This window comes from Petaurus breviceps, unplaced genomic scaffold, assembly GCF_028583685.1.
Source record: "Petaurus breviceps papuanus isolate PSGF00001 unplaced genomic scaffold, PetGlider_PUasm1.0 191, whole genome shotgun sequence".
NCBI lineage: Eukaryota > Metazoa > Chordata > Mammalia > Diprotodontia > Petauridae > Petaurus > Petaurus breviceps.
This window is the reverse complement of record NW_027185811.1, coordinates 4,815,584-4,839,296: the sequence shown is the minus strand read 5'-3', so window position 1 is coordinate 4,839,296 and position 23,713 is coordinate 4,815,584. Positions and strand designations below refer to the sequence as shown.

At 45.5% G+C, this 23,713-nt stretch overlaps 1 protein-coding gene across 1 annotated transcript in view; it reads right to left on the bottom strand.

Moving 5' to 3' along the window:
• The window catches only part of COL2A1 (collagen type II alpha 1 chain), a 42,570-nt gene that overhangs the window by 2,576 nt on the left and 16,281 nt on the right, over positions 1 to 23,713 (bottom strand). The window contains exons 17-50 of the mRNA XM_069092511.1: positions 22,512 to 22,610; positions 21,022 to 21,066; positions 20,308 to 20,406; positions 19,941 to 19,994; positions 18,109 to 18,216; positions 17,632 to 17,685; positions 17,385 to 17,483; positions 16,504 to 16,557; positions 15,901 to 15,999; positions 15,348 to 15,401; positions 14,577 to 14,630; positions 13,926 to 13,979; positions 13,586 to 13,639; positions 13,227 to 13,271; positions 12,807 to 12,905; positions 12,427 to 12,534; positions 11,340 to 11,393; positions 10,931 to 10,984; positions 10,537 to 10,590; positions 9,517 to 9,570; positions 8,720 to 8,827; positions 7,625 to 7,678; positions 6,809 to 6,862; positions 5,552 to 5,713; positions 5,099 to 5,206; positions 4,512 to 4,619; positions 3,907 to 3,960; positions 3,432 to 3,539; positions 3,043 to 3,096; positions 2,814 to 2,921; positions 2,497 to 2,550; positions 1,704 to 1,811; positions 1,061 to 1,349; positions 303 to 490 (exon numbers count right to left, since the gene is read on the bottom strand). Coding sequence (XP_068948612.1) covers positions 303 to 490; positions 1,061 to 1,349; positions 1,704 to 1,811; positions 2,497 to 2,550; positions 2,814 to 2,921; positions 3,043 to 3,096; positions 3,432 to 3,539; positions 3,907 to 3,960; positions 4,512 to 4,619; positions 5,099 to 5,206; positions 5,552 to 5,713; positions 6,809 to 6,862; positions 7,625 to 7,678; positions 8,720 to 8,827; positions 9,517 to 9,570; positions 10,537 to 10,590; positions 10,931 to 10,984; positions 11,340 to 11,393; positions 12,427 to 12,534; positions 12,807 to 12,905; positions 13,227 to 13,271; positions 13,586 to 13,639; positions 13,926 to 13,979; positions 14,577 to 14,630; positions 15,348 to 15,401; positions 15,901 to 15,999; positions 16,504 to 16,557; positions 17,385 to 17,483; positions 17,632 to 17,685; positions 18,109 to 18,216; positions 19,941 to 19,994; positions 20,308 to 20,406; positions 21,022 to 21,066; positions 22,512 to 22,610 — 2,952 coding nt within the window. The remainder of the gene's footprint in view (positions 1 to 302; positions 491 to 1,060; positions 1,350 to 1,703; positions 1,812 to 2,496; positions 2,551 to 2,813; positions 2,922 to 3,042; positions 3,097 to 3,431; positions 3,540 to 3,906; positions 3,961 to 4,511; positions 4,620 to 5,098; positions 5,207 to 5,551; positions 5,714 to 6,808; positions 6,863 to 7,624; positions 7,679 to 8,719; positions 8,828 to 9,516; positions 9,571 to 10,536; positions 10,591 to 10,930; positions 10,985 to 11,339; positions 11,394 to 12,426; positions 12,535 to 12,806; positions 12,906 to 13,226; positions 13,272 to 13,585; positions 13,640 to 13,925; positions 13,980 to 14,576; positions 14,631 to 15,347; positions 15,402 to 15,900; positions 16,000 to 16,503; positions 16,558 to 17,384; positions 17,484 to 17,631; positions 17,686 to 18,108; positions 18,217 to 19,940; positions 19,995 to 20,307; positions 20,407 to 21,021; positions 21,067 to 22,511; positions 22,611 to 23,713) is intronic.

Genomic DNA, 23,713 nt, shown 5'->3' with positions numbered 1-23,713 from the left:
GGGGGGGGGGGGGAATTGTACAGTTCTAGACACCAGAGACTCCTCATGACTCATGGAAGTCTTTGTGTGTGGGATGGGCATTCTGGTTTCAGGATAAAGGAATAAAGGAGACATTGGGTAAAACATGTGTTTTGAAGGTCTGCTTTTCCTAGAGGGTCCCTCTGATCCTTCTGTTCCTTCCTCTATATTTGTAGACAATCATTGCAGCCTTTCCCTGACTGCTAGGCCCAGACCAATGGAAGGGTGAAACAAAGAAGACCCTGCTGGGTCATCTCAGGCTCAAGAGAGGTGGGGGCACTCACATGGAAGCCACCATTGATGGTTTCTCCAAACCAGATGTGCTTCTTTTCCTTGCCCTTGCTGCTCCACCAGTTCTTCTTGGGGATGCTTGATGGGTTGGGGTAGACACAGGTCTCGCCAGTCTCCATGTTGCAGAAAACTTTCATAGCATCCAAGGTGCAGCCCTGGTTGGGATCAATCCAGTAGTCTCCTGCAGGGAGAGAGATCCCCTGGATCAGAACTGGCACCTGTTAACTTGCAGAGCTCAGAGTGGGCAGAGCAGTTTGCAACACTGCAGGGAAGCTTGGATAGCTGGACTAAGGTTGACTAGGCGGGGAACACAAAAGAGAAGGCAGGGAACAAAGCAAGGTATGAGGACATCAGTGAAGAGAAAGAAAAAGTGGCTGCGAAGGACCCAGAGGAAGGGAGGCATGTAGAGAACATGAGGGAGAACTCAAAGGAAGGCATGGGGGAAAATGCTTGGGTGCTGGTGGCCTAATGGGAGGAGTTGGTCCGCTTGGATCTTGATCCTCCACAGAGTTGATCCCAGAAGAGATTAGTACACATAAGAGAGGTCTGGGCCTGGCTGTTGGAGCAGAGTTTCCTAAGGTCCTGCAGGTGGGGCAGGAAGAAGACCCCAGGGGCTTAGTGGAACTTTGGAACTTTTGAGGGCTCACACTGAGTTCTGATTTAAGCAGTTTCTTACTATACAGTCACAGAACCCTAGAACTTGAATCTGGCCCTTTCTGAGCTTCACACAGTCCCTGCCCTCCTTACTCACCGCTCTTCCACTCAGGGTGACAGAGTTTCAGGTCCCGGCAGGTGCGAGCTGGGTTCTTGCGAGAGCCCTCAGGGCTTCGGATGCTTTCAATCTGGTTGTTGAGGGACTTGAGAGTGGCATCCACCTCAGCGTCATGCTGCCGCAGGTTGCCAGCTGCTTGGTCAGCTCTCATGTATTGCAGGGGATCAGGGCCTTTCTCTCTCTGGCCTAAGCCAGCAAAGGCAGACATGTCAATGCCAGGGCCAGGGGGACCTGGAGGTCCAGGAGGTCCAGGGTTGCCAGGAGGACCCTATGGGAGAAAACAAACAACCGCAGGGAAAAAATCAGCTGTGTGAATTAGGAGAGGGTGCCCATTTTGTGTCCATCCTCACTAGCTAGGGACACAGGAGAAAGGGTCTTCTTCCAAGTCCTGAGAGTGCTCCTCTCCAGAAAGGGGAATGGTAGCCAGCAATGGGGCAGAATCTAGATTACAGTGTTTCTCACACCTCTGCCAACTCTGCATCCTTCTAAGGCCCTGGGAAACCAGGTAGGAAAGATAAGGGGATCAGGTCACCCAGTTACTTATAGACAGCAAGTGACTAAGAACCCATTAGTTGCTGTGGTTCCAGAAACAGGGGCATAGTGATGGAGATGGGACACTTACAGCAGGGCCAGTTTCACCAGAGCGACCTCGAGGACCAGGGGGACCAATGGGGCCAGGGATTCCATTGGAGCCATCTTTGCCAGAAGGGCCCACTGGGCCAGGTGGACCCTGAAGACGAAAAAAGAGAAATGGTGAGAAGTCTCAAGATTGGGTCTCACTCCATTTGCTGGGAGACTGTCCTACAAATGATAAGTATCTGAGGCAGGCACACACCCACACGCACACAAACACACACACACACAATCCTACTACAATGTGGATGCTGGATGAGGGTTTTTAAAAATCAGGACTGAGCTACTGAGTTACTACCTCATGTTCAGTTGGTGGACCACTATGACCCTTTGATCCTTTTTGGTTATAATCATACCTGGTCAATGGTATCCCAGATTGTGTCAATGAGGCTTATTTTGCTTCTTTGGGCAACTAACTTCCCACACAGCCCTAGATCCCCCTACTCTAGATCTAGTTTGATGTCACAATGATCCAAAGGATAAAAAAAAAAAGAGGATTAGAAATGAAAGGAATATAGGAATATACTTTGGGGACACGACAGAGAGTTGATATTTGTTGTGTAGAGAGAGAAAAGGGGCACAATCATGGGATCATCGTTACTCACTGATCAGGGTAAAAAGGTAATTCAATTGAGTTCCACGTGCCAAGGACCCCAGAAATATCTATCCTCAAAATATGAACACCCAACCCATGGCTTGACCTCACATTTGAGATTCTTTTTTAGAAACCTGACAAAGAGCCCACTTTTTCCTCCCATACCCGAAACCCCAAATCTACGTACTCGGGGACCGGAAGGACCAGCAGGACCAGAAGCACCTTGATCTCCAGAAGGACCCTGTATTGGAGAAAGTCAAAGGTCAGCACTCAGATAGGTCTCTGTCTTTAGGTGAACAGCCCTCTCTAACTCCCGAAAGGTAGGTAAGAGTAACTATCCCACATCAATAATGTCCCATGCATTCTCTTTTTCTTCTACCTCTTGCCCAAACCTTAGGAAAACTCTGGGTCGAACCCAGGATGATCCCAAATTTCTTTTATAGGGCATAAAAAACCCAAATGGGTACTGAGAAGGTAAGTGGACCATTTGGTAGTAGTACTCACAGGGGGGCCAGGGAGACCTTGGAGACCAGTGAAGCCACGGTGCCCTTTCAGTCCTCTCTCACCAGCCTCTCCAGTTTCTCCTTTGTCACCACGGGGACCTTGAGGACCCTAGAAGGCAAATGAACGAAGGAGTGTGAGTCAAAGCTGGACAGGAGGGCAATGTTGGAAGGGCAATCTTTGTCCTCTCATGTCACTGACAAGACCTGTTACAGGATGCTCAGACACTTACTGCAATTCCCCTTGCTCCAGCTGGTCCTGCAGGGCCCATGGGTCCTTGTGCACCCTGGGGAGAAAGACAGAGCAGCATCAGAGGAAAGCCCAGGAGCTAGACTATTCTGTTCCCTCACCTCCCGCTTGGGACTCTGAGGCAAAGCCATCAAGCCTGAGGCTCATCATTGCCCCATTCCGCTTGACTGAGCCGAGCAGAGGTAGCATGGAGCTACTTTCAGTCCCTACCCTGCCCAGAGATGTCTTCATCCCTAGGACCAGAGCTGAGAGTTCAGGACAGGGCACGTCAATGAATATAGTCCATATCCTTCTTTCGCCACCTATAGCTGGTGGCTTGGATGAGGCTCCCCATAGCCAAACCTAGACATGCTTTGACAGAAAGACACTCACAGCTTCCCCTCTGTCTCCTTGTTTGCCTGTCGGTCCAACAGGTCCAGGAGAGCCAGGAGGTCCGGGGGCGCCAGGACCACCAACAGGACCTGTTTCACCGCGATCACCCTGTCAAGAGAGAAATACCATACTCAGGCCCTGTGAGGTTATGGACCCTCCCTCCTTTCGTTAAAAAAAAACTCTTCAGAGGACACTTTCTGCTGTCAGTTGTGGCCCAACCAAGCCCAAGGGAGCTAAAACCTCCTCAGATTGTATCCGCCTCTCCCTGCAGTATTCCCCACCTTCTCCCCGCAGAGAGAAAGAGAGAATTTTCTTAGGACCAGTGCAAGGTTTGACTTTAATTTGGTCTTCTGCCACCAAGAAGCAGATGCTTTGAGCCCCAGTGAAGGAAATGTGCCTAAGAGGTGGTTATTGATGGCAAGGACATGTGTGCACTTGTCTTCCTATGACCCTCATGGGAAGGAGTCACACTCACCTTGACTCCTGCTGCACCATCTCTGCCTGGAGGCCCATCAGCACCAGGACTTCCCTATGCAAAGGAAAACAGAAATGAATTCAGGGTTGTCCTCTCTCCTCTTCCCCCACTCCTGTTTTGTCTATCCCACATCTGGCATTCTGTCATTCAGATGCCCCTTCAGCTGTCCTCTGGTGGAAAATGTTTTGGAACATATCTTTATAGATGGAGCTGGACCTTCCCCAGACCCATTCAAGGATCTTTAGTCTGCAAGCTCCTCTTCACATTTTCAAGGCTGGGCCTTGCCCTGTCAAACCATTTCTTCTCAAGTTTCCCCTTCCTCCTCTCATTCATTTTCCTTTTGCCTCCTTCCCCAGCATCTAGTCCTGAGCACTTAGACACCTCTGCCCCTTAGGCCTATTTAATTCACTACTGCTACATCCTCCAATCCCAATTATATTCTTGGCTGCCCAGGATCCAGCAAGTCATCCTAACAGCTCCTCCTAATGACTATTTCTATTACAATGGCGATAACATTCACTGGAGTGGTCAGAATGAAACAGATCTTGGAATTCTGCCTTCTCCATAGCAGGGGTGTTCTCCTGTAGCAGAGTTCCATCACTCACCTCACGCCCAGGTTCACCAGAAGGACCAGTCAAGCCGGGAGGCCCCACAGGACCAGGAGGGCCACGATCTCCAGAGCTTCCGGGAGCTCCCTGTTTGCCAGGCTCACCCTAGAGAAAGGTCAGGAACATGGATATTGAATTCACAGCCCTACTAGGAGTTTCTGTAAGAGGAGAACGTCTTTCACTTCAGTCATTGTGAGAGATCTGGAAAGCCAATAACCAACTGATACTATCAGACAGATAGCCAGGCCATACTGATAAAGTCTCAGTCAAGCTTCAGGGTTGGCCCTGAGCAGAAGCTGCCTCTGGGCTCACTGTTTTCCCCTACCCTCCACGGTAGATCCTGGAACTTGAGTTAGCCACCCTTATCTCTAGTTTTAATACTCCCTTCAGTGGAAAGGATAATATTAGCGATCCCCTCAGTTAGAGGGTGGGGGAGGGAACAGGGAACCTAGGAAATAGTTTCTATGTAGGGAGAGAAGTTGACCCATGGGACCTCAGTGATAACATGGTTAATTCTGGTTAGTGCTCTAGACCAACATCTGGGCCATTGTCTAATTCAATAACCAAGAGAAATGAATGCTTACTGAAGGGCCAGGAAGACCAGGGAAGCCTCTTTCACCACGTTGACCAGGCAATCCAACAATTCCTCTTTGACCAGCCAGACCCTGGGGACCTGGAGGACCATCAGGACCCTGGAAGAAGAAGAGATAAAATTAAAGCTGATCCAAGGAAGTCAATCTACACCTATGCCCACAGAATTACTTCCCAGGGAATTCAAATAATATTGGTTATTTTCTCTCCCTCCCTCCAAAAAAAATTTCCCACCCACTTCCTCTCCCCCACTTTAATCCAAAAGCTACCCCATTTACTGGCCATAGAAAGTGAGTAGGAGAGGAAACAGGAAGATATGAGAGCTCCCTCTGATGGGTTGAGAGCTCAAAGTGCTCAGCTTTGAGCTGAGTCCTTGGGAACCAGACACTGGCCATATTCATGGGGTACCCTAAGAACAAAGAGGAAGGTTGGGCCACGAGACTTACTGAGGGACCATCATCTCCTGGTTCTCCCTTTTCACCAGGGGCTCCAGCAGGACCCTGAAGTCCAGGATCACCAGCCCGGCCTGGGGGACCACTGTCTCCCCTAGCACCTTTGGGACCATCTTTTCCAGAAGCTCCAGGAGGACCAGGGGGGCCAGGATTACCCTGAAGAAGAAAACACAGGCAATGAGAACCACATCTTCATGATTTTCCCACTTCAACCCATCAGTGTCCTAGGAAGAATGCATATATGCTTTCAGCTCCTGGGGCAAAGGAGCTACAAAATCCATCCCTGCCTTCCTGGAGCCCTCCTAGTTTCCTCTATTTTAAGGCAATCTGGCCCCAATCTGCTTCCCAATCTTATCTTCATTTGAATGGTCTAACCTTCTGCCTCTGGGGCTTTACTCATTCCGGGAAAGCCTAGCATCTATCTCTCTAACTACCTAAATCCTATCTATTCCCTCAAGGCCCAACCAAAATCCACAGCTCCTATGAAATCAGCCGTGAGCACTCAGCCCATCAGAGGGAGCTCTCTCCCTCCTCAGAGACGCCTATAGAGGCTCCTATGGACTAAGAGTTTATGCATCAGGAGGGACTTTTTCACTTACTGCTTTGTAGGCTTAGTTCTCTTTTTAGGAATTGTACTTCTCTCCTGGCTGGATAATAAGATTTTGTTTTGTTTTTTTACACGCAGGGACCATGTCTTATGCTTTTGTTTTCATATTCCCACGGGGCGTAGTATAGTGTTGGGCACATAGTCAATGTTCAGTAAGTCATAGAATCTGAGTTAGGAAAAGCTCTCTCAAGTCTAGTCCATCTGGCCCAATCCCTGAAGAATGAACTTTCTCTGCTGTTGTTAATTATAGGCAGTTGAGCTCTGCTGTTCTCTCTGAGTCAGGAACTTGTGGATTCAATACTGGGCATTTAGTCCCAAACCCACTAGAGAGTGCTGTTCCCAGTTAGTGGAGAAGGTGGGAATCAGGGACAAATGTGACCCACTTAAGGGTCAGATCCTCTTCCTTTCCACAGCTGCTTATGGTGGGCTGGCTTTGGTCTTCATGCACAAGGTATTCCCTGCCTATTTCTATTCTCCAAAGTCCGTTCAGGTACTCAGGAAGGAAAAGAGAAGGTGATTCAGTGTGAGTCCTCTGATTGACTGGTTTGGGTGGCCTGTCACCCTCCTCCCTCACCCCAATGCCCACCTATACACATCCCATCCCGGGAAGCAGAGGGAGAAACCAACCGGGATCAATCACTCACATTGGAACCTGGGGGTCCAACACGGCCAGCAGCTCCTGGGAATCCAGTGGCTCCCTGAGTAAGAAAAGAAAAGTCATTGAACCTGTGGCCTAGGAAGAAGCTCTTACAACAAGCTTAGAGAATTAATCTCCAAGTCTTAGATTCTGGGGGTCTAGGAAGCTCATATGGTTAAGGGTCCTGGGGCTGTGAGGGAGGAAGGTAGAATACGGGAGGTTTTCTGTCCATAGGTCCCAAGGCCTGATTGGCCCAAGTGCTGACATTGGAGATGCTTCCCTGAGCCCAGGCACTGGGCTCTGATTCTCATCTTTCTCCCAAAAAGTAGTGCCCACCTAGGGATGGGGTGGGATCAATAAAAGAAGGAAAAGGCAGTCTGGAGCAAGGCAGAGCAGGCTCCCAAAACATACCATGTGCTATTGCATGGATGTAAGCCCTACCCCACCCCTACCATGAAACTGCCTCCCTGCTTTTGTGAAGTTGGCAGGACGGAGGGAGAAAGAACAAAACAGCAGAACACAAATAGAACAGGAATGTGAATAACAGAACTGCTCCGTCCCTAGGACAAGCACACAAGGCTTATCCACTTCTTTACATATCTTCTGAATGCTTTCCGGGGCTCTCCATGTGACTTGAAAGCCCAACAGAGACCCCTGTGTGACTGAGTGCTTCTGTAGGTAGCACTGAGGAGCCAAGAAAGGGCCCTGTAGTCTCCCAGACCTTACTCCCTCACTTCCTATAATCTTCTCCAAGCTCTACCTCCCTCTGGTCCCTACCAAAATGGGTTGGGAAAGGAAGGAAAAGGGACAAGATGACACTCACAGGAGGACCCTGGGCACCACGGGCTCCTTTAGGACCAGTCACTCCAGTTGGACCCTAGGATGGGAAAAGAAAAAGTTAAGTGATTTGAGGAAAATAAGAGTGGCATACTATCTTTTTTTTTTTTTTTTTGCTTTTTGGAGGGGAAAGGTAGGGCAACTGGGGTTAAGTGACTTGCCCAAGGTCACATGGCCAATTTATTTTGTGTGTGTGTGTGTGTGTGTGTGTGTGTTAAGTGTCTGAGGCCAGATTTGAACTCAGGTCCTCCTGACTCCAGGGCCAGTGCTTTATTCACTGCACCATCAAGCCGCCCCCAGTGGCATACTATCTTAAAGAATCCTTATTAGGGGGACCAGAAATCAGAAAAGGGAAGATTCTGGATGCAGGTAACAGACTCATAAGCCTTGAATATTCAGCCCTAGAGTCAGTCAAAAAGGCCAGACAGATATGCATCTCTCTTATTTCGGGAGATCTCTGGGGATGGAGATGCCCCACCTTCCCTGGAAGCCTGATGTAGTAGCTCACAGAGCCAGCAGCCCTGGAAGTGTTTCCTGATAAATCACCCCAACCCCCATCCCTATGGAGATGCATTCATTGTTTCTATTCATGGACATCCAAAATAGTTGGTCTCTGCTTGGTTCTGTAAACACGTAAACACACACACACACACACACACACACACACAATATTCCCTCTGGATCCAGGGATGAGTTAGCCATCCTGAGCCTTTGTCTCTGAATTCCCTCTGATCTTTCCAGTAGCTTCTCCCTTAGATTCAGAAATATAGATACCAAGGTATTGGCCTTTGCTGTCTCTAGGTGTCTGGGTGCGTAGATGAAAGTATCAAACTATTGCTAGAAAGCTGGTTCCTGAATGGAAGCCTGGTTCAAACCCAGGGAGGGCCCCCAGGAAAACACAGCTAGACTAACTGAGGTCCTGAAGGTAGTGGCTACTTCATAGGATCAAGCTTCCCCTCATAGGGATGAACTTGACCTTTTATGGTCTGCTTACCCTACCCCAGGCCAGATACCTCTTTCTACTCTGGTAGTGAACCCACACTCCTTGAATAAATTCTTTAGAGAATTTAGTGTCACATACCTGAGGCCCAGGTGCTCCAGATGGGCCCTGAGGACCAGGGGCACCAGCATCTCCCTTCTGACCAGATTCTCCTTGTTCACCCTTGGCACCAGGCTGACCATCAGCACCCTGTTTCACAAAAGAATAGACATGAATGAGAGATGAGCAAAATTGTTGATACCCCTTCTCCAACTTAACAGAGGTGTGTGTGTGTGTGTGTGTGTGTGTTGTGTTGTGTTGGAAAGCACTCCATAGCCCCAATAAACATTAGCAGAGTGTTAGAGAGAAAACTCAAGTTTTCTCCAAATTTTGGCATCATTATCCTACCTCCAGACAAAGTCCCAGGATACACAGGTCTACTAGACCACCCTCCACATCACATCCATAACTGAAAAAAGTTAACTATAGAGGAATAATGCCATTCAGGTCCATAGGCTTTGCAGTCCATTGAAATGGGAAGATCTTGTTTCATTATATAATTACCCTCTGGACCAATCCAAGAAACTACATGAAAATCCTTCTGAGAGGTTCAGCTATCTGAACAGAAAGATAGGAAGAGCTCTATGAAAGCTCAGAGTTGAGAGAGATAGAGACAGAGAGGCTTGCTCTGGTTCTCCTGGCTTTGGTACGTGACCCTGATTGGGAGTTCTGTGTCCCCAAAAATACTCCCAGAGTCTCTCCATGGAACCAGATCTAACACAGGAGAGCCTAGAGAAGCTCTGTAAAGTTGATCCACATCCCATTCTAGAGGCCATAGTGAACTGAATGGCAAATACATATATATGTCCAATGACTCAGTGGGTAGATAAGTTACTTACGGGAGGACCTGCAAATCCAGCTGGGCCAGGGGGTCCAGTCTCTCCACGCTCACCCTACAACACAAGGAATCCCAGTAAGCAGGAAGGTAAGCCTCCCACAACTTGACTCCCTTACTTCCCACCCTGGGACCCAAAGACAAGGAGAGGCTGTGGCCATCTTGAAGCCTAGAAGCCTAGTCTCCCACAGAAAGGGGAGACTGCTAATTTGGATTTAACACACCCCTCCCTGCCCCAGTCCTAATAAAGTTGCCAAAATTAAAAACCTGAGGTGTCAGATCCCGTAATCTGTTGGTCATGATGTTCCCTGGCATAAAATTCCATTTTGACTAAGACTTCTTATATGTAAAAACTCTTCTGACTAGTTCCTATTTGCATTTATGTTAAAACAATGATCTCCATATTTCACTGACATGCCCTAGGCACTAGGTCTAGGGCAGGTGTTCTTAACCAAGAGTCCATAGACCCCCAAGGGACCTGTGGACAGATTCCAAGGGGTCTATGAACTTGGAAATTTTAATATTTTGATCACCATATTTCAATATGGTTGATTTCCTTTGTAATCTGATCTATTTTATTTTATGCATTTTAAAATATTTTTCAGAGAAGGGGGGCATAGATTTCATCAGACTTTCAAAGGGATCCACGACATACAAAAAAGTTAAGAACTCTTGGTCTAGGGCCTCTTTTAAAGGGCTTCAGAAAGTAATTGAAGATTCCAGAGTCCTTTGACAAAAGAACAAATCCAATTTCAGGAATCTACTTTTCAGCACAATGGTCCTAAGCAGCAAGGCCAATGAAACTCAAGTGTCCAGTTTTATCACATTCATTGCCCTTCATGTTCCCACACAGACCCAGACAGAAGGAAAGGTGCACATTCCCTAGATAGCCTTCAGAGACCCAAGCACCAGCTAGATATAAAAAGATTCCAGGGCGCCCAGAGGAGAGAGGGTACTAGGCCAGGTTCAAAGTGGGCAGGAGATCAGGGAGGGATTCTTCTTAATAGCAGGAATAAGAACTCACAGGAGCACCACGGGCACCAGCAGTTCCAGCAGGACCAGGGGGGCCAGATTCACCCTAGAGAGAAGATAAAGAACCAGATGGAGGGAAGTGGGCAATCTACAGTGACCTGGGTACTTAGAGGAACCCTGTGATATCAACAAACACAAGACCCCAAAACAGTAGAAACCCCAATCATTTAGCCCAATAGTCCCTGTTTAATAGTATCTCCTCTTTGGAGGTGCCTGCCCTCAGTTCACAAAGGGAGAGAAGGGTTCTGGGTGATGGGCAAGGAGAAAAAAATATGAGTATTTAGGGAGCTTAAAATGAGGAAACACAGAGGGGAATGTCCTGATTTAAAGTGTTATCTGTGGACACTGATAACTGTTACCTGAGAGAGAGAAATAAAACAACTCACCTTCTCGCCATTAGGGCCAGCAGGACCAGGGGGGCCAATGGGACCAGTCAGACCCTAGGGGAAAGGAAGATAAGGGAAGGGAAGTGAGACTTTGTAGGGTATTGGGACACAGCAGAGACCCTTCATAAAGATTCAGCCACTGAACCAAGTTGACTCTCTTGAACTCCCTGAATTTCATCAACTTTCCCATTTGTTCCACTCTGCTCTTCTCCATCCCAGTTCTCAAGTAGAATGTTTCTGCCTCTGCTTGATACATAGCAGAGCCTATCCACCCCAAAAGCTTTTGGATTTCTGTCCCCATGCCCTGGGGTTAAGTGCAAGAGACTGAGTCCCCAGGGAGAGTGTCAATCATACCCTCTTCTGCAATTGCTCCTACAATCTGCCATTCGACACAATTCCCTTTACTTACTCTGCCGCCATCTTTGCCAGGAGCTCCCTCAGGGCCTTTTTCACCAACATCTCCCTGAGAGGATAAAGACAAGATTTAATGGGAATTCTGGACCCCACCCACCACTCCATTGCAAGTGTTTTCTTAAATAGAGCAATGCCCAGACCCAACTTTAAGCTAAGACATGACCAAGTTTGGAGAAGGGACCAAGCTCTCATGGAGGAGGTCAAAAGGTCAAGGAGACTGTTCACACTGAGAAGCCTGTCCTGGAAGAGCTTTATTTCCAGCTGATAAGGGAGCCCTGTCCTTTGCTTACTTGGAAAGAATGCAGTGAAACAGAAAGGAGATAGGAGAGAAGAGAACCTCTTAAAAACTGCAAGTGGTCATCTGTAAAGCAAATCTAAGGAGTAAAGGAAAGGGACTATTTTTAGGGTAGAGGAAGCAATGAGGTGGATGTTTATTTGGGGCAGAGAGAAGTGGTATCATGAAGCACAGAGCCACAGAAAGATGTGGGTGAACACCATGGGTGCTTCAAGGAGGGAAGGTGTAGAAGTAGAAAGGGACAGACTTGCCCTTAATTCATCCAGAAGATAGGAGAAGAGGGAGAGTGACAAAGGGAAAGCTTCTGGAAACCAAGGACACAACACAATAATCTAGATTATGGCCAACAACAGGAGGAAAAGGAAAGTATTTCCGTTCAGGGAAGTTCTAATTATACAGCCCCCAGAGGATTATATAATTATATAACCCCCTGTCCAGAGGATCTCCAAGTCCTTCAAAGGTGAAAGAGCATCATTACTCGGATCCCAAAGTCAGAGAAATTGATCCAGGCTCACATACACCCTGATTTGTGTTCAAGTAAGCATGAGAAGTCAAATGTCCTGACTTCTAGACTCCTATCCTAATCACTAGATGCACCCTGGGGCCACTGGGTCATTCACCAAGGTGACATCCTAAGAAACTGCCATTTTAGACCATGACAACTCCCTCCACTTCCCAATAATGGGCTTCCCTGAGTATATTTAAGAACGATGCAGGGACATGGTCTAGAATGTAGTGGGATGGGTGGAGAGTGGGGCAACATACATGCTTGAGAACTGGCACTTACTCTGTCTCCCTTCGGTCCGGCAATACCAGCTGCACCTCTCTCACCAGGCATTCCTTGCAGACCTGGGGGACCTTGAGCACCATTAGGGCCAGCTGGACCAGTAGCACCCTAATTGAGGAGGAAGGGTTTACAATGTAAAACATCAACAACCAGGACTCCAAGGGCAAGGAGGTCTTTTTCTTTCCTTTCTCCCACTTGTATCCATATAATCTCTGCACATACTACCTTTTCCCATCCTATCCCTTCCTACTCTTTACAACTTTCTGTTCTTTATGGACTCTTCTTCATCCTTTCCTATAGAAGGTAGAAGCAGAGCCTTTGCAACATCTTAGAACAACATAACAAGACCTTGCCACCAAATCCTCAGGACCATCACTTACTTTGGGACCATCAGTGCCAGGAGTCCCAGGGAGACCTCGGGCACCCTGTAGACCTTGAGCACCAGGGGAGCCACGTTCACCAGGGAAACCACGTTCACCCTGTAGCAGAGGAAATCAAAAAAGATCAGGGGGTAGAACAGGATTAGGGACATCACCCTCATTACAAGTGGTGGAAGAGGGTTAGGAGCAGAGATAAGGATGGGGGAGATCAGGAGCACTTAACCAAGAGAGCATAAATCAAGGAAGAAGAATAGACTTTGAGGGATGAGTAGAATTTCTGATTCAGGGTAGGAAAAGGAAAAAAATAAATAATAATGATAAATAATTTAAAAAAAAAAACTAAAGGAAAGGGCAAGTCCCAGGGAGATATTCCAGACATGGCCAGGGCTATAATGTAACCCAACAAGAAATCATACTTACTCTGGGACCCACAAGGCCAGGAGCACCAGCTTCACCAGGAACACCCTGGGAAAACAGAAGGATGTAAGATGGGGAGGAAGTTTCCAGAAGTCATAAGTGGTGGGTGCCCAGGCAGACTCCAACAGTGTGGTGAGCTCTGGGAAACTGGGGAAGTATTCTTAACCTGGGAACCTCTGACTGCATTGCTCGCCTCTTTATGGAAGGGATGCTAGCATATCTCAGTCAAATGGGTTTTTGATAGAATTCTCAGCACAGAGCACCTTTAGGGCACATGTCTTTATTCTATATGTCTTGTTGGGAGTGCAAAGGACTTCAGAAGAGTCCTTTCCCTCTAAGATGAGTAGGCTGTAGACACTCACCTGATCACCTGGTTTTCCACCTTCACCTGGAGGGCCAGGAGGGCCAGGGAGTCCCTATAAACCAAAGAGATACCTATTAAGCACAGGATGAAGCAGTGACTTGACCCTAATAGCAACAAGTGGTCTCTCCATCTGCATCCTTGGCTCAGATTTGGTCTCAGAGAGAAGTAACAAAGAATAAATATTCTAAGAGTCTAGGATGTAGGGACAACCTTCCCCCCACTTCCTCCCACTCAACAGCTAGTAGTATCTCTCTCTCTGACAGTGTACACTGTGGTCTCGAAACAATCCTCATCTAATCCATTCCTGCCTTGGGAAAAAGAATGAATCTGGCACTTACCTGGAAGCCAGATGGTCCAGGAGCACCCTGCTCACCCCTCTCACCAGCAGGACCCTGAAGGAGACAAGAAAAATAGTAAATAGAATGCATTGGTGAACATCTGAGAGTCTCAACAGAAGGGGTCCTCAAAGTAAAGAACACAGCAAGAAGGGGAAGCTAGGTGGCACAGTGAATAGAGCACCAGCCTTGGAGTCAGGAGTCCCTGAGTTCAAATCCAGCCTCAGACACTTAACACAAAAACTAGCCATGTGACTTTGGGCAAGTCACTTAACCCCAATTGCCCCTCCAAAAAGTGAAAAAAAAAAACACAGCAAGAAACTGTAGAAACCAGGAAATTCCTGGACTTGCCAATATTAGAGGTACATATGTGTATGGAATGTATACCACACACCAAGAGGAAGTTGCTATTCTCCCTATTTAGTAGCTTATACCACTGACAACCTTGATAGGAATTCAGAGCAACCTGATGGTTCATGCTCTATCCATTTCCCAATGGCCATGTGTGGTCATTGAGGTTAACTTAGGACTTAAATGTCTGGGAACTGTCCAGCTCAAAATCTGCTGATGTGTTTAGATGGACTGAGGCATTTTCTCTGCCTTTGGGTCCCAAACCCAATACCCATGTCCATGAGAGATTAGGAAAGTGCTCACCGCTGGTCCAGGGGGTCCTGAGGCACCTGTTTCGCCATCTTTGCCAGGAAGACCCTAAAAAAAAAAAAAAGAAAAGCCAGTATAGTGAGCTCAGGTGACTTCAAGAAACACTCCCTCTTCTGCTTATCTAGCACACTAATTTCAGGCTCCAGAATATCTTCTCCAAGTCCATTCTCTCCATGTCATTTTTTTTTTTTAGTGATTCCATGAATAAAATCCACTTTCCAATAACATAGAGATACATTCATCTTTAAACTTCCTGTTTTCTCATCATCCCTTATATCAACTCACATTTTCAGCTCTATCTCTTTCTGCCTCTTCTTCGATCCCTTCTTTGAACTCTGATGTATCTATGTGCTATCCTCCCCAATTCCACTTCTGTCTTTTTATTCTGTTGTCGTATTTTTGGAATTAATTCTCATGTCACACTCATTTCTTTTCCCATTGCCGGGCTTTCAGCACCTTTCCCTAAAATCTTCATATTCCTCTCCCAATATGAAGGCATATAAATGTCTACCCAATCCACTGTCTCAAAGTAACCAAAGGTTAAGCCTATATCCTTCAGAGGCTTTCTCTGGGATCTACCATAATCTGGGGTTCAGTAAATATAATCAACCAATAACTAGAGTGAAAGATGTCATTTCAATTTGTTCCTTTCTTGACAAGGATGTTTATTAAAATGTTTTCTCCAATATTCCCTTCTTTGCCTTCCTAGGCTCGCAGCTGCTGTGGAGGTGTAGGGATAGCTGTAATCAAAGGGAGTGTAATTACCCTTAGTCCAGGAGCACCAGGTAGTCCTTTCTCACCAGCCTTGCCAGCTTCTCCCTGGTGGAAAGCAAACACAGTCTTGTGGTTAGGCGGCCTGAGTTAAGCCAAAGCAATTTGAAAAAGCAGAGTCCTTGAGAAACTAATTGCCAAACAATATGCTCCCAAAAGTCAATTAGATGACAGATCAAGGATGAAGCACATTGCCAACTCCATATCCAGTTTGAAGGAGGAAATAGATTGGGATTGTCCAAGAACTTTCCACCATGTTGCAGTGTCATGCTTGAGACCACTGAAAATTAAAAGTGACTTAGAGGGCAGGTAGTTCTAAGAATTGTGTTTCACCAGACTTTGGGTACTTTGGCTTCATGTAGCATAGAGCTTAGAGAAGGCACAACATAAAGGCTGGTACTACATATAACACTGAGACCAGTGTCTTCTATCAACCTTGTTCAACTCAACTCTATCAACTTAGCAGTTCAGGAACTAGAAATGGCAATGAACACAAGATGGGAAGGCTAATAACACAGGGGAAGGGAAAAGGCAAGATATGACTTACATTGGCACCTTTAGGACCAGGGAATCCCATGACACCAGGCTGCCCACGAGCTCCCTGAGGTCCTGGAGGCCCAGGGCGACCATCCTCACCAGGGGCTCCCTGGAAAAAAGGACATCAATTTCAGGCATAGAGATTATTCCTCCAAATCTATGTACAAAGGATCAGGTAAGAGTCAAGAATTTGAACTAGCAATATCTAACCATAAAGGTCTCAGCATGAGACTTTTCTAGTTTCAAAATGATTATATTAATCATGTGCTAGAGTGCTTGCCTCATAAACCCTGATCTAGAAAGGAAACATCCTGGACTTTCTCTGTTCCTTTTCAATGCTAATTAGCTTTATCATGGCCCATACACTCTATTCAATACACAATACCTTGCTCCCAAAGTCCCAATAAATAAGTCTCAAATATGCTACCCACATGGAGCTTACTAGCCAAATGGTCTGTTGCAATCTGTACTCTTCCCCACTCCAAATCACCTATACCTATTTTGTCATTGCCCTTTCTACCCACATTCCAAAACATATTTTCTCCTGACATACATCATTCTTTCTTCCTATCCTTCAGCTATCAGCCCCAGAAAATAAGAGCTTTTAACTTACAGAAGGACCAACTTTGCCTTGAGGTCCAGCATCACCAGGGCGACCAGTTAGACCCTGTATAAAGGAAAGAAAACTGACATCAGGAGACCTGGGTGGAATGATGTTTCCCCTTCATTGGTTCGTATGCCACTTTAGGATCTGTCCTTCCTACACTCTTGGGAGAGAATGGTCATAAGGGGCAGGAGGAGGAGTGCTAATCAATGGGGACAAAAATTTTAGTTCTGAAGTAGTTATAAAATACAAATGGGGCAAAGAAGGAATAGGTGGCAAGGCTAGAGTCCAAAAGAATGAGTACTTGACTCCAATATGCTTCTTCTTTTTTTTTAAAGCAATTGGGGTTAAGTAACTTGCCCAAGGTTACACAGCCAGTTATTTTGTGTGGGTGTTAAGTATCTGAGGCCAGAATCGATCCCGGGTCTCCCGACTCCGGGGCCGGCACTCTTACTCACTGCGCCACCTGGCCACCCCTCCAATATGCTTCTTAGAATGGAAGGGACTCACAGCCTAGAGTGAGATCCAGAGTCAACCTTGGATGCCAGCTCTTGAAACTAGGATTATGTGTTCCTTATTCCCTAATGCTTAGCATCACCCAGAGACCTTAGAGAACAGATCCTTCCTGCAAAAGGATGTGGAAGTGGGCAGGGAAAGGAATTCTAGTATGTACCTATGTAACTCCACAGACTTGAAGGGAGCAAACTGTTCCATTCTTACTGAGTCCTTCCTGCCATTACTATGGCATTGGTCCCCTTTTCTGGCCTCTGCCTTGTTTTGCAAGTGCCCAACAAAGCTCTCTTTGCAGGGGTCTATGATCTCTGATATATGGGTATGGAAGTCATATCTGTATTTTAGAAACATCTGTCCAAAGAGATCAGTAAACTTACTCTAGCTCCAGGGAGGCCAGGCTCTCCAGGACGGCCGGGGTCACCATTGGCTCCTTTGGGACCACCAAGACCACTGGGTCCACGCTCACCAGGGGCTCCCTGTCAAAGAAGAGGTTAAACAAAAGAGAGGGAATTAGTAGGAGATTCATATAACATCCAGACTGGGACCAAAGCAGAGAGCCCTGAATGGGCAAATAAGCTCTAGGGCTAGACCCATAAGTTTCAGGATAAAGTGAAATATATTTACCTTCGGACCTGCCAGACCATCTTGACCTGGGAAACCACGGTTGCCAGGAGCACCCTGGGAAGAAAGAAGAAAGGTGAGGAAGTAAGAACAGATCCTGATTAGGTCATTGAAATTAGACAATATCACCTTTATCTGCCCAGAAACAAGGTTCTTTGGACTTCTGTCTTATTAGGGGTGGAGTAGGGTAAGGTGTTAAAAATAACTCCCTATCTCACTAAGAAGGAGTCCAAAATATTTTATGTGTATTATCACATGGAAACACATAGAATGGGGGCAGGAATCATTATCTCCAGCTTTTGTTATAGGAAAGGGAATAAAGGGGAGACTGATGACCAGAGAGGTCAAGGGGATTTACCCAAGGACACACAGAGCAAGTCCTTGTAGAGGCCAGTATTAGGAACCAACTTTCTAGCTCTCAGCCTGGTGGCTTTTTAGCCACATCCCACCATTAGCTTGAGGAAGGACAACTCTACTTACTCTCTCTCCAGGAGGACCCACAGGTCCAGCAGCACCAGGCTCTCCACGGGCACCTCTCTTGCCTTCTTCACCAGCTGGACCAGGAGGTCCCTGGGGTCCAGCAGGACCCTGAGGGGAAAGCACAAAAGAAAAATCTGCTAAGAATCTGGATGCTTCTTGGGGGGTAGCTACCACTCTAGTAAATCTAAGCAGCCCCTACATCCTTTCTTGGGAATAGAAGATGTTCTGATGAAATTTATCCCTGGGAGATGATTTAACTGGTAGAGAAGAACCTTTCCACCAAACTGGATTGGGGTTTGATATAGAGGGACATGGGACAGTTACATGGTATGCATGGTGGCCAGAAACAAATCCAAAGGTTCAGTCTATACATAATAGCAAAGTTGAAGAAGAGGGACAAGGTCAAAGTCTACTAAGACATTGTTGACCAAAGAGGAAGAGAAAACATTTAGAAAATTACTAAGTGAATTTATCTTAAAAAAAAGGGCATAAAGTAAAAATGAAAATAATAAACCAAAGTTAGGAAAGGATCTCTTGAAATTACAGGAAGCAGGGCACTAGGTCCATCTCTATAAGAGTACCACAGTGGAAGGTCAAGACCAAGTGTTACAGTTAAGCCATTGTCTCTGATCAAATTTACTCAGTTCATGGGCTACAGTTCAAAATCTGAGCCAGAGATGAGGTGAGGTGCCTTAGCTCAGAGGTGTCAAAAACACTGCCCACTAACTGTATTATAGTTACAACATTCCTGAGTGTAGCCTGAACCAGATTAAAATATAATTGGGAAATATTTAACAACATAAATACAAATATTATAGGACATAGATAATGTTAATATGTGGTTTTCTAAATCAATATGACTTTTTTCCCTCCCCTTCCCCTCTGCACCCCAGGTTGGGATTTGAACAAAGGTCTTGTGATTCTAAAACACTGATAAATACATTCAGGGCACTGAATTTCCTGTAACAGATACCTATGTAGACAGATTGATTCTAAGATATCCTCAATTCTCTTCTCCAGTTTGAATAAGTCAGACGAGATCATCTAGACAGTCAGATATGAAACTCAACATCTTCATCTACCATATTTTGTTTAGGGTTCCCTATTCCTAGATTTCCAGGAAATATTTTGGTAATAGGATCAAAGAATCTAAGTTCAGGAAGGGACCTCAAAATTTGTCTAACTTGAACTTGACTTAAGAATTCCCTCTACAGCATGCCCCAAATTAATCACCTATCCTCCAGTGGAAGACCTACAATGGCAGAGGCGGTCACGACCTCTCAAGACAGCCAATTCCATTCCTGGACATAGCACTAGTTGCTAAGTTTTTCTTTATATCAAGCTTAAATCTGCTTCTCTGCAACTTATGTTTCTGTCCTTTAAGACCAAGAAGAATAACTCCAAACACTCTGTTTTATCCTATAACAGGCCTTCAGGAGCCTAAAGACAGTTCTTGTCTCCCTCCTGAGTTCTCTGATCTCCAGTCCCCTCACCATCCTGATCTCCCCCCCCAAAATAGCAGGGATCTGTCCAAGGCTCAAGCATAGGGCAAAGACATATAACTCTATCTTATCCCTTTCCTCCTGGCACCAGGAAAAACTTAAATCAATAACACTATTCACCTAAGAACTTAGCCCATGCTAAAGAACTGGCCTGCGGTAAAGGACCATCTTCATGACCTTACTAAATAGCCCCAAGAAAAGGAATATGTTTCCCAGGTGATTGGATTGTCTAAGGCCAAGGATATGAACTCTGAGCTGGGTGGACTGGTTCCAAGACAGGGAGAGCAACAAAGAAAAAATTATAGTAAAGCTTCAGTCCCAGATACTTACAGTTTCTCCCTTGGGGCCATGTTCACCTTTGAAGCCAGCAATGCCAGGTTCTCCCTGAAGGAAGGGAAAGAAAGATTCTCATTTGTAACTCTGTCTACTACAAAATGAAAATGGTGTGTGTGTGTGTCTGTGTGTGTGTGAAAGTCATTGGTGATCCCAAAGAAGAGAAAACTCATAATTCGGTGATATGGAAAGGTAGGTCCAATCTGACTAAAGGTTGTAAGACAGTAGATTTAGGATTGGAAGGGACCTTAACGGTCATCTAATCCAAAGTCCTCACTTTTTATAAGTGAGGAAATTGATTGGGGATGTGATGCTCTGGGGAAGGGAAGTCCTTCAGGACTCAGTATAAGTTTGGGGCCCTTACCGTTTGACCTTTAGGACCTAGTGGGCCAGTTGCACCTTGGGGACCAGGAGGACCCCGAGGACCAGGAAAGCCTGGGGCACCAGCAATTCCAGGAGCACCCTGTCAAGATCAAGCAAAGAACATTCAGGAGAAAGGGGAACGTATGCTCCACTCCAGGGGCTTTGGAGTGAAAAATTGGAGGGAATTTGTGAGTGAGAGCAGGAATGTCATCTTCTTCCCCATTCCCTCTTCCATCTCTGCTTACTCCCTTACAGTACTGCTTATGACTAGAATAGCAATACGGACTCATGTACCAAATTCACCTCCCTGCTCTCATCCAAAGGGAACATTAAAATGCTGTCTTCTCTGGAAGTCCACCATGACTAGAGGAGGCAGAGATGAGGAACTCATAACCCTCCAGGCATGATTAACTCAACGCTGTGCAAACTTTTGATTTTTTTTTTAAAGCAGTGATCATAATGTCACAAGTTCCAAAAAATTAAATCAGATAAAGAAAGTCCCCTATAGGGTGAGCAATATACAATAGAACTATCTCATCTTCTTAGATTATAATTTTAAAGTAAGCAAATATTAAACTCTGAATTCCTTCCCTGAGAGAGCCTTTCCTTGGTCTCTCTCTTGTCCCTTCTCACTATTCAGAAATCACTAGACTATTCTCATCCTAGGGAAATGAAATTCAACTGGATGGGGGAAAGGCCAGGAGGCAACACTTACTGCAGATCCTTTGGCTCCGGGGATCCCATCAGCTCCAGGGTTGCCCTAAAAGCAGAGAGACATTATTGGAGCAGCAGAAAAAGAACCTCACTTTCCAGTTCCTAGAGAGGCTAATTGCAAAGCTGAGGACTGGCACTGAACTCAAAATAAAAAATAATTTTATTTTAGATTATTTTAAATTGATTTTTATCAATTTATTTAAATCAATTATTTTTATTTATTTAAATCAATTTTAAATTGATAGATGATTTAAATTTTAAATAACTTTAAGTTGCTGATTCCTTCCAGGAGAAAGCTAGGGTTGAAAGAAGGATTCCTCAAGATATAAATGGGAAGAATGAGTCTGGAGGACTTGGCTGGAAGTAAAACTTTAGAGATTATGATTCATTAGGGGGATGAAGGAATAAAGGCAATCCATTTCCATCTCATATTCAGTCAAGTGTAGGAATGTGAAGGACAAAAGCCAGTGAATTCTTAGAACTTGGGGTAGTCTTCATCTGGGGAAGGGAGTAAGAGAAACAGAAAGAAGCCTTAGACCAACTGAAATAATCTGTCAATCATGAAGCATTTATTAGGTATCTGTCCTGTAGTAAGCATTATGCTAAGTGATGAAAGGAACATCGGATGAAATGAACTAATTTCTGACTTTTTATCCAGAAACAATATGTGCTGATATAAATATGTACAAGATAAATACCAGGCAATGGGGGCAGGGCATTTAAAAATGGGGACAGGTGTGGGAAAGTCTCATTTGGGAGTGTTTGATCTAAGATTTCAAGAAAATCAGGCAGATTTGAGGAAGGTGTGCATTCCAAGCATGAGGACAAGCCTGGTGCAGAGACAGGAGATGTAATGTTGTATAATGAACTTGTAGACTAGTTTAGCCAAAATGAAGAATATAGAAAGGGGAATAATAAATGATATGCCTGAAAAAGTAGGTAAAGGCTAGGTTATACATGGCAAACAGAGTTATCTCCATTTGATCATTATAGAATTATTATACAGTTATTGTATAGTATTAGGGAGTCATTGGCATTTATCCAACAGGGGGGTGATGTGATCATACCTACGTTTTGGGAAAATCACTGGCAGCTAAGTGGAGAATGAATTAGCAAAAGAAGATATTTGAAATAAAGAGACCAATTAGAAGGCTATTGCAATGATGCAGGGGAAAGGTAACAAGAACTTGAATCAGGATGATTGCCACATGAATGAAGATGGATAGCACAAATGTGAGAGATGTTGCAGGGGCAGAATCTTATCCTTCCCAATAACCCCCTAAGACTATGGCATCCTGTTTTCTGGATTTTCTGGATGGGGGGGGGGGGAGCGGGGAATCAGCCTCAGGGAGTTGGGGAATGAGTGGGTCCTGATCTGATTTGCTGTTGTTCCCAGCAGCCTTCTCACTGTCTACTGCACCCCTCCTCCACAGGGTCAACACCCCTTATCTCTCCCACAGCCATTTATGCTGGAGAGTAGTTGTTACTTACAGAGGCTCCTGCAGGCCCAGGAGACCCAGGGGTGCCAGATTCGCCTCTTGGACCTTGAGCACCTTCAGGACCACGGGCACCAGTAGGACCAGCTTCTCCCTAAAAAGTGAGAAATAGAAACATCAGTAAAATGAAGGGAACAAGAGAAGGAAAGGTCCCATACAGACACAAACACCTACACACACATGCTCACACATGTGGATCCAACCATGCACACATGTTTCTATACATGTGTCTACACATGCATGTATACGTACATTCATAAACAAAAGCACATGCCAATTAACATTTTTGAATTTGTAGTGGGTCTCCTTAGCTTTTGTCTACATTGAATCATCTGCTACTTTGAGAGGACATATTAGGCCAGAAACTATAAACTTCAGATATATGATTTTTCAAGAGGCAAAAAATTTAAAAATTCATAAAAACTGAAACCACAAGAGGTAGAATGCCTGGTTCTTCCACTCTAGAAATTTCATGACAAATTTCTTCTTTCTCTGACACACCCTGGTCTTTCTAGACCAGGGCTTCTTAAACTTTTTCCTCTGGAGACCCCTTCAGCATTTCTTAAACTGTGGGTCCCGACCCCATATAGGGTCAGACTCCTTCTATGTTGTGAACAGCTGCAGGAGAGTAATGCCATTAGAAGCTATGGCAATAGTAAGTGGGTAACTCCATCATCATCATCATCAAAGTTGACCTGAAAAGGCTGTTGACCTTCTAGGTCATTTAGCCTTCTCCTAATGCCACAGCTGACCTCATAAAATCCATTTTCCCAAGGTGGAATTAGAATGTTTCCAGTGCTGCTCAAAGTCCTAAGATGAAACTGGTTTGGGGCAAACCAGGGTTGGAGCAAAGACCCTCTCGGCCTAGAGAATCTGATTACATATACCCTGCAGCAGTCTAGTCTGGGTGAATTTTCAGGCTTCTGCCAAGATCAGTCCCTGGCAATCCAATATAAAACAAACCAATTTTTCCTTTGATTTATATTTTTTTTCCTGAAGATTATAATTTTTTTAACATATTTGTCAAAAAACAAAATTATCCAGGGAGAGGGGAGGGGCATTGACTTGGAGGGAGGGCAAAGGCTGCTCAAATTTCTGGGTTTGGCTTTTCCTCTTCTCAGAACTTTCTTATCTTTCATTTACAATCATTATTTTGTAAAGGTCAAGTGCCTTCACCTTCTCCTGTCCCTCTTCACA